The sequence below is a fragment of the Corticium candelabrum genome, chromosome 17, assembly GCF_963422355.1.
Source record: "Corticium candelabrum chromosome 17, ooCorCand1.1, whole genome shotgun sequence".
In the NCBI taxonomy this organism is placed as follows: Eukaryota; Metazoa; Porifera; class Homoscleromorpha; order Homosclerophorida; family Plakinidae; genus Corticium; species Corticium candelabrum.
Genome location: NC_085101.1, coordinates 3,234,502 through 3,244,501, shown reverse-complemented (window position 1 = coordinate 3,244,501; position 10,000 = coordinate 3,234,502). Strand labels below are relative to the sequence as shown.

Genomic DNA, 10,000 nt, shown 5'->3' with positions numbered 1-10,000 from the left:
TGGATACAAATGATGGCGAACATCAACTTTGCATTGCTCTCAGTTCATCGTCTTACATATCAGTAGCAAAAATTATCAAGGTAAGAATTACTATTTGCAATGCCTTACTACTGAACTATTTTGGCATCTTCTTCTAATCGCACGTCATCCCTACTGTTATCTCTATCAGGCCTGTAGTCATAAAGTAGTAGAGCTGAAAATTAATATTATTTACTTAGTGAATTGGTCGTGCTTAGCACTAGGTTTTGCGACAAGCCGTAAATAGAACTAGACACTAAGCTATGCTATTTTGAATGCTTGATGATGGACTGTAGTGACGTCATCAAAAAGTAAGTACATATAAAACAATTTTTAATCAGCTATTCCTTATTTCTGAAGTCCTAGAAATCAAAGACTGACGAAAGTACAAATTTTGTAAAGTAGTGGAGTTGAAACCCAGCCAATCCTACGAGTGACTACGAGCCTGCCTATGTCTTTGTTGTGCGCGCCATCTACGTCTATTATTTCGCGTTTATGTATGTATGTAGTGACTTTGTAGCTCTTTAGGTGGTTTTTCAATTTTCTAGGTTCGCGAGGCCAATTTGGTTGTTGACCAAACTCGAGCGCAGCGAGCATCTCGTATTGCTTGTGTACTGACCGTCTTGGCAGTTATTTTCGCTGGGATCACTTATGTAGCCATTGTGATTCCAATGATGGCTTGCATCAGTGAATACTCAAATTGTTGAATTGGAATTGAAAGCTGCATTCTCGTTGAGATTATGTGATTTGCTGTTGAGTTTAGAGTATAGCTAACAAAATCTGATATATATATATATATATATATATATATATATATATATATATATATATATATATATATATATATATATATATGTAAGCTTTGAAGGTATATCTGATTTTTAGCAGTCACTTTACTTTATACATATTCTAAATCCTTAATCCTAAATTCTAAATATTAGGAGCTGCCTCTCAGAGGACAGACTCCCAGCTGCTAAGCTGGACCCAGTGAGCTTCTCGGAAAACTGTGGGTCTGTGCTAGCAAACTTCTTGAGCAGGGCCAATCACTCGCAGAATCGATATCACTGACTTGTGAAGCCAACTGTGGTGTGATCACTCGAAGTCTTACCAGGACTCCGGCGGCTAGTCGACCCCTGTGTTGAGAGAAGCAAATGTGTGTTAGCTTCTAGAACTTGCGACCATTCAAGATCCCGATGAGCAACTCCATAAGATTACACTAACCAACTGAGCTATTGCACCACACCTAGTAATCAGCTTACCAATCAAATAGTACAAATTTGAAATATTGAGGTATCACTTAGTTGCAAGCAATTCTTCTCCCTTCATACAACAAAATAGCGTTTACTCTCAGGGCCTGGTGTCAGTCTTGTGTGTGTGTGTGTGTGTGTGTGTGTGTGTGTGTGTGTGTGTGTGTGTGTGTGTGTGTGTACGTGTATACGTGCTTGAAAGCGCGTTTGCTTGCGTGTGTGGTTGGGAGCTATGTGTACTACTCCTCTTCATTTGTACACGTAACTTCATTGTTAGGCTTTCAAGTGCAAACAACTGGAAGAGTATGCAATGCGGTGTCTGCGTCCTAGTTTGCTGCGTCCTTTGTTTGTTAAGATTTAATGTCGCTGCTATTATTTGCTGTTTATGTCTCATCACCTCAATCATTGTCGTAATTGAAGTGAATTCAGTGAAATGAATTCAGTGCTGCTTCTACAATTTCACTAACTTGCTACTTGTTTTGAGGATTGTTTTGTTTGAATGTTGAAATTTTTTGAGGATCTAGTAACTGACGTACGTTCTTGTTTGCAGAAGCAAAATTATAGATGTCTGAGGTGTACATTCTTTTTCAGTCTCATACTGTTTTTGTTTGCCTCGTATTCTCGGACATCTATCTCTCTACTGTTGCTTGTAACTTTCACAAACATAGCATTGTTAGTCATGATGGACTTGCCATCTATCTGCTGCTCTTGTAGAATTATTTTCTTTGCCACTGGTAGCACTCTCATTAAAAGCGTCGAATAGACATGTGACATCTAACACATATTGCTGTGGGATGGATATGAAAGGAATCCTTTATCACCTAGCCACCAAGCAAGCTTTTCAGTTCAACTTGAAGTACACTGCAAGGTAACTGACGATCAGTTCTGTTGAACTCTGGCATTCGACAAACAAGCTGTTTGAACCAAACTGTTGTGCACGTCATGTATACTATAGTAGCAGAGGAGTTTTCTTTCGTCATTTGTGTACCCTGTTTTGCATCTTCATCTGTGTGAACTTTGGTGTTCTGAGGTAGAGAATTTATAAAACGTTTTCTTCGTAATTTGGTTGTACATACTACATAATGCATGTCAGTGTAAACGCCTACTCAGGTATTTTTTGTTGTGCTAATGTGTGAGCCGTGAAAATGTACAGCTAAATTTAACTATTTCTTGTATTACTTTTAGGTCTACAACATACCTTTCTTTACTGTGTAGTTACTGTAGCTGTTACTTTAGCAAGTTTTCACTAGTTATTCTGAATACACGTACTTCCAATTAGTAAGCCTTGGTGAAATGTATACATTATGTGTGTTGCGTATACAATTTAAAAATTAGAGGCGAAAACGTGGAGGCATTTGGTCACGTGATTAGTGTTAATTATTCTTTTCCGTGCACGTCAATCTTTAGTCCTTACACATTCCACTTGTCTTTGGTGCTTTCTAGTTTCTGTAGGATGTGATCTGAACAGAGTGTGTGTACTTCAACCTGATATGTTTCAGGTCTTTTCTGTTGCAGGTACTGATCCACGTCTCTCGTCGCAGTTCCATCATTTTTGGTAATTTCTCACCTTTGACCATCACAATCGCTGGCAAACAAACGAAACTAATGTCTCTGTCACGATCGTCACGGTTGCCGCAACCCACAACAGCACAGCGTGTTTCATTGCAATACTAGCTAGAGTCTCAAATGTCCTCCAGAACGTGCGCACGTGAGTAAGTTTACGCCTTCTGCACCAGGTCTAGGTAAAAAACCACACGTTGCTTCGCGTCGCGTCTGAATAGAAACAAATTCTATTCAACCGTCGGAAACGGCCTCCTTTGACGCCACGCGACGCGAGGTGTATTGTAACCAGACCTAAGTTGCACTTACGCAAATAGCTGTACCGTGACGTCACACTTAGACAAAGTCCAGGATGTGCACGAGTCTATTGCGCAGAAATTGTTCAGAGCGATGGCAGAGCTTTTGAAGTCTATTGAGTTACAGCCCATCACATCTCAGCCACCGAACTACGATCTCGATGTTTCCTCCCAACATGTCTCCCCGGGTTATCCAGAACTACCGACTATCGTCCCCAGGCAGGTTCAGATGTTGCTAGAGATAGACTACTATTACGTACCCAACAACGTGTTTCTGATCTATAGGTGACAGACTATCTGCCACTGTCTCTGTTTACCATGGTGTACTGCTGCTTTCCAATTGGGCTATTTGCTTTCTTGTACTCAATGAGGGTAATGACATCAACGTGTTATTGTAGATCGATTTCTTTCTACAATGAGGTCATAGGCGTACGAGGGCTGACTAAACGCGTATCTATTTTTAGAATTAACTTTTGTGAGTCAGTGGGAAAATGGGCCACTCCCCTTTACTCACACGTTATCTTACTATGATTTCTATCAGGCCTGTAGTCATAAAGAAGTAGGGTTGAAAATTAATATTAATTACTTAATGAATTGGTCATGCTTAGTACTTAGTTTTGCGACAAGTCGTAAATGGAACCAAGCACTAAGCTATGCTATTCTAAATGCATTCACAATGGACTGTAGTGATTCCATCAAAAAGTAATTAAATAAAATATTATTTATTCAACTATTCCTTACTTCGATGTCCTAGAAATCAAAGACTGGCGAAAGTACAAATTTTGAAAAGTGGTTGAGTTAAAACCCAACCAACCCTACTAGTGACTACGGGCCTAGTTATGTGTATGTTGTGTGTTGATCTGCGTCTACACCGCTGTACAAAAGTTTAAGGTAACCCGCTGATTTTGACAGAAAACGCTGTTTGAAGTAGTCTTCTTGGCCAGCTACCCTCCACGTAATTAGAGCATATCATCAAATTCCCTATTATAGCTATAAGCAGAAATGCGGTGTACCTCCGACCTTGCCTTGCAGAGAGAAATATGAAACTCTTTGCATTGGCACCCTTTAGGGGTCTCATAGTGCCTAGTACTAGCCTTTGTCACGTAGTTCTAGAACGCTTCATAGTAGGAGTCCAATCGATTGGCATGAAGTTATTTCTAAAACCAAGCACTTTCTGCCCATTCTGTACAAGTTTGAACGCATTACATTATTCGGGAACTTTTGCCGGTCTTTCGCCTTTTGAACACGTGATTTCGTCGAGCCGGGAATTCCATATTTGTGTGATTTTTACGCGCAATCGTAAAAGCGCTAGTTCTGAATCGTTTTCGGTTGCGAAATAGACACAAATAGCTTTAGAGACCCGAATAAGAGTTTACCTCTTTACGAGGCAAGTTCTTCGCAACGGCAACTACTAGAGGCATTGAGAGAAACCAGAATTTCCGTAGGCGACGTCAAAAAACACTCCGGTGGTACAAGGAAACAGGGTCACTTCATGACTTCCGGAAAGCTGGGATGCTTTGAAAGACAACGAAAAGGGATGACCTCGATTTGGTCATTCTTTCAAATGAGAAACCGGCGCGCAACGTCACGCAATCTAACCAGAGCCATTTCCTGTGAAGTCCACCCCTCTACAGTGCGTAGTCGTTTGCGGAAATTGAGTCTTTGCGGTTGTGTAGCAACGATAAACCTCATCTAGGCAAAAAGGATAAGAAGGAACAATTGAAGCATGCTTGAGAGCATTCCAAATGAGGAAAAACAGAATGGGGTAGACTAATGTGGAGTGATGAATCATCTTTTCAACTATTTTCAACCAAGGGAAAGGTTTGGGCTAGACGAAAAGTTAAGTAACGAACGTTACAAACAAGAATGCCTAGGTTCTACTCTGAAACATGGAAAGGAAAATGTTACAGAATTGGGATGTTTTCAGCAATGGAAACTGGAGACGTTATTCAGAGAAGAAGGAATGATGGATAGTGTGATCAAAGTATGCAAAGGTCGTGACATAGCACATGATACCCTCCGCTAGATGCCAAAAGTCTTTAAAGCTAGCTGTGTCTTTTTCGTTATCGAAAAAGATTCAAAATTAGCGCTATTACAGTTGCGCGCAAAAATCACACAATCGGGGAATCGCCAGTTCGAAGAAATCGCGTGTTCTCAAGGCGGAAGACGCGAGATAGCTCCAGGATAATGTAATGGCGTTCCAACTTGTACCAGAATGGACAGAAAGTGCTTGGGTTTTAGTACATTACTTCAGGCCAATCGATTAGTCTCCTACCACGAAGCGTTCTACTTCTACGAGACGATGACTAGCGCCACTTTGAGAGAACCCTAAAGGGTGCTAATGGAAAAGTTTGATAGTTCTCTCTGCAACACAAGGTACTCGGTATTTCTGCTTACAGTAGGCAGTTTGGTGATATGCTCTAATGAACGGGAGTGTAGCTGGTCAAGAAGACTACTTCAAACAGCCTCTTCTGGCAAAATCAGGGTGACATTAATTAATTAATTAAACTTTTGCACAACCGTATTTTTTCATGTTTCTGTATGTCGTGGCTTTGTAGCTCTCTATGCAGTATTTAATTTTCCAGGTTCGCGAGGCCAATTTGCTTGGTGACCAAACTCGAGCGCAGCGAGCATCTCGTATTGTCTGTGTACTGAACACCTTGGCAATTACTTTCGGTCTGATCACTCTTCTAGCCGTTTTGCTTCTAGTGTTTTTGAACCCTGCAGGCTCGGATGACTGAACTGGAAGAGAAAGCTGCATTCTAGTTGATATTGCGTGATTTGCTGTTGAGTTTAGCTAATTAGAATATAGCTAGCAAAATCTGATATATTTTGTGCAGATATATCTGTTTTTAGAAGTAACTTTACTGTATACATATAGTGATTAGCTTTCCAATCAAATAGTACAATTTGTGAAATATTGCGGTATCACTTAGTTGCAAGCAAATGTTCTCCCTTCATACAACAAAATAGCGTTTAGTAGCTACCCTGTTGTCAGTCTTGTGTGTGTGTGTGTGTGTGTGTGTGTGTGTGTGTGTGTGTGTGTGTGTGTGTGTGTGTGTGTGTGTGTGTGTGTGTGTGTGTGTGTCTGTGTGTCTGTGTGTGTCTGTGTCTGTGTCTGTGTCTGTGTGTGTGTGTGTGTGTGTGTGTGTGTGTGTGTGTGTGTGTGTGTGTGGTGTGTGTGTATGTGTGTGTGCCTGCCTGCCTGCCTGCCTGCCTGTCTGCCTGCCTGCCTGCTCGCCTGCCTGCCTGCCCGCCCGCCTGCCCGCCCGCCCGCCCGCCTGCCCGCCCGCCTGCCTGCCAGCCCGCATGCCTGCCTGCCTGCCAGCCCGCCTGCCAGCCCGCCTGCCTGCCTGCCCGCCAGCCCGCCTGCCCGCCAGCTCGCCTGCCCGCCAGCCCGCCTGCCCGCCAGCCCGTCTGCTCTCCTGCCCGTCTGCCCTCCTGACCGCCTCCCTGCCTGCCAGCCTGCCTTCCTGCCACCCAGGCACCTAGCCTGCCCGCCCGCCCGCTCGCCCGCCCGCCGCCAGCGTGCGTGTGTGCGTGAGTGCGTTTGTGCATGTGTGCGTGTGTGCGTGCGTGTGTGTGTGTGTGTGTGTGTGTGTGTGTGTGCGCGCGCGTGTGTGTGTGTGTGTGTGTGTTGTGTGTGTGTGTGTATGTGTGTGTGTGTGTGTGTGTGTGTGTGTTGTGTGTGTGTGTGTGTGTGTGTGTGTGTGTGTGTGTGTGTGTGTGTGTGTGTGTGTGTGTGTTGTGTGTGTGTGTGTTTGTGTGTTTACTTGATGGAGTGCGTGCTTCCTTGCGTGCTTGTTTGGGAGCTATGTGTGTGCTCGATATCGCGCTCTTCCTCTTCATGTGTACACGTAAGTACCTTGTTAGGCTTGCGAGTGCAAACAACTGAGACTCATTTTCGTGGCTGCGTCCAAGTTTGCTCTAAGATTCAATGTCGCTCTTATCATTTGCAGTGTATGTCTCATCACCGCAATACTTGTCGTAATTAAAGTGATTTACGCAGCAGTTTCATTGTCGTTGGTTGATAGCTACTGAGGAAATACAGAAGCTGAATGATGGAAGTATCTAGAGAAGTGTATCTGGATTTGATTAAAACTTTGAAAGTATCAGGATTTGTGTCGATTGGCAATTTTGCGTTTGTTATAAATATACCTGGAACAGGCTCGTTGGAAGCATTTCAAATGTAGTCCGGCCTAAATCGCGCTAGGAGGACGTGATTCGCCAAACGAGCAGTCCAGCATATGCTGGCATACTTCTTAATGTATTTACACTACTTGTTTTTCATTAATTACAATCACTTACAGACAATACTAATTACTGTAATACGTAGCTACACGCAATGACCTGCGAAGATAATATATATGCTCTTGATTTTACTTAATTATAAAATATATTAGATATCGAATCACTCATTTCAAACAAGAAGTTTCGAGCATTCGTCGACTGTCTGAAGTACAGTTTTGAAAAGGTTGGGCAAAAACCAGACCGACAGGATCGGAGCGAAAATGAATATGTTGTCATTATCATCATTCATCATATTCTATGCATTAATAATTGTTATCTTGTTTGCAAATGATCTGTAATGATAACAAACGTGTGTATACATTATTTCATGTATGTGTTTATACCAAATAGATTATGCTTATTAAATATTGTTTACACATTCACACACATTATGCCGCCACTCTTATCGTATAGTGTTTATCTGCATGTTAATAAATCTTTTGTAGTAGTAGTTGTGAAATATAATTAAATTACGCGAGTAATTTGCACTTTTCTAATTTATTATTAATTGTAAACTAATTAATTGCAAATAGGAAATAAAATTGCAATAAATAGTACACAATTTGTTGTATGCAGCGCATGTAACAGTGTCTAAATATTGACGTCTACAGGATGGTTCAATCAATACAGATATTAGTGTGCATAGCACAATAAAGATTTTAGAAAAATTAATATTTGTCTAACCAAAAAAAAACAATTATAAGTCAGTATACTTAATTGGCATCATGGACTTCAAATTATTTAAAGCCGGTTTGTGCCAGGAAAACAACGTTCAGCAGACGACGTTCAAAACTACTTCGTTTATGTCAAAATCGCAATTTTACCATGTCCTTTGAGTCTGTGACTAGCGAGAATCTACGGCTGCGCCGTAGCCTTGTACTACCAGACCACTGGAAAACAGGGCGGATTACTAGTAGGTTCAGCCTGTCAAATAGGTACGCTTGCTAACGCACTTGTACCGGAAGACATTTTCTGCTAGCGCACCGCGTCTACCTCGGATCTCTGGAATCATTTCTCTTAGTGGATTAGGCACAAGTCTTTAGTGACTGTCAGAGACCAACTTGAACTCTCCAATGTTGTCGTTTCTTGTCCAAAAGCGTTTACTGCTACAGTAATAGGTGTACTGTACACGATAAAAGGTAAAATGGCTGAACGGATAGCTGATGCAAGTGAATTAATTACAGCGTAACTATCACGTTTATGTACATGTAGTATCAAGGCAAGTATAGTATAGTGGTAGGTCTACCCTGCTAGAACAAGTTTTAGTTTTACCCAGGACATGTACATGTTGTGTAGAAATGTTGCATGTGTCACATGTCACATCTTTTTATTGTAGTATTTACTTCAGCACCATAGCTACATTGACTCACACACTTCTCAGTCTATCGCACAAAGCATTGTCTGTCATGATTGATTGTAGGGATGAATCGGTTTCAACTTGGCTGCCATGTCATCTGTCGCACAAGTGCCTAAATGATTGTAGGCCAAGACTTTCTAGGCAGCAAGTCTTGATTTGACACAATAAATCTAGTCTCCTGGTTCCCCATAAATTTATCGAAATTGTCAATGTCTTTTGGGTCCATGTACCTTGCATTGCAAGGTTTTGAAAAGTACCGTTTTCAAAAATAATTTAGTACTTTTTTAATAATAGGCCATGAAAACTTTGCTCCAATAGTGAAGTGCCGCCACTGTCTTGTGCTCTCCTCGATGGGCACACGTCCAACAATGTCTGTATGACACATGTTGACTCCAATTTTTTCAGTGTTGTCTCTATTTCCTTGGTTGTGCAATTAATAGCTGCAAGAACACTTTATTGAGATTTGTGTATAAAAATAAAGAGTGTACACTTTAGGTCTCTTTGCTACAACAAATTTGAACATTCACACATGAACACACAGTGCCTTTGCTCAACTTACTATATAACTCCTTTTCCGACTGTGACTCTACTTCCTCCTTACTGTCAGTTTGTATGGCAGTATGTATTTCACGACTATATTGGCAGAGCAAATAATGCAGTTAGCAGTTCAATCACTTCTACTTTATGAATGATGTTGCACCTTCGGCTATAGGTATCAGTATTTTTGAGAGCACTTGTACGTTCCTCAACTATTTCTACATCATCTATAGTATAAAATGCGTTTTCTATTTCAAATTTATTAATTAATTAAATAACATCGAAAATGTTTTTATATCTGATTTGGATGTCATTTCATTTCTGCCCTTATAAGTACAAATAACATCTATGTACAAGTCCTTAGTGCATTATGCGTGTATCTTCCTGCACATGCTTGTTATAATTACTGTCATTAGCACAGGTATAATCATAGTCATCAGTTGTAATGACGAGCTGTTTCTGTGGCCTAAAATTGATCCAATGTTAGCTGTATTACAATGGGGAGGGCAAGGAATGAAGGGAGGGAGGATGGGAGGGAGGGAGGATGGGAGAGAGGGAGGATGAGAGGGAGGGAGGGAGGGAGGGAGGGAGGGAGGGAGGGAGGGAGGGAGGGAGGGAGGGAGGGAGGGAGGGAGGGAGGGAGGGAGGGAGGGAGGGAGGGAGGGAGGGAGGGGAGAAGAGGCAGACAAACACTC

General features: G+C 41.7%; 2 protein-coding genes across 3 annotated transcripts in view; one reads left to right on the top strand and one right to left on the bottom strand.

The window, feature by feature from the left end:
• The first annotated feature begins 3,180 nt into the window (after positions 1-3,180).
• LOC134193127 (synapse differentiation-inducing gene protein 1-like) lies at positions 3,181-6,052 on the top strand. Its single transcript, XM_062661921.1, has 3 exons — positions 3,181-3,344; positions 3,407-3,493; positions 5,707-6,052. Exons 1-3 carry the CDS (start codon positions 3,216-3,218, stop codon positions 5,860-5,862), a joined length of 372 nt encoding a protein of 123 aa, XP_062517905.1. The 5' UTR covers positions 3,181-3,215; the 3' UTR covers positions 5,863-6,052.
• Positions 6,053-8,728: 2,676 nt separating this feature from the next.
• The window catches only part of LOC134193284 (uncharacterized), a 3,184-nt gene continuing 1,912 nt past the window's right edge, over positions 8,729-10,000 (bottom strand). The window contains exons 4-5 of one of the 2 annotated variants that reach the window (XR_009972044.1): positions 9,328-9,401; positions 8,729-9,272 (exon numbers count right to left, since the gene is read on the bottom strand). The gene's annotated coding sequence lies outside the window, so the exon portion shown is untranslated. The remainder of the gene's footprint in view (positions 9,273-9,327; positions 9,402-10,000) is intronic. The other variant, XR_009972045.1, reaches the window with a different exon arrangement.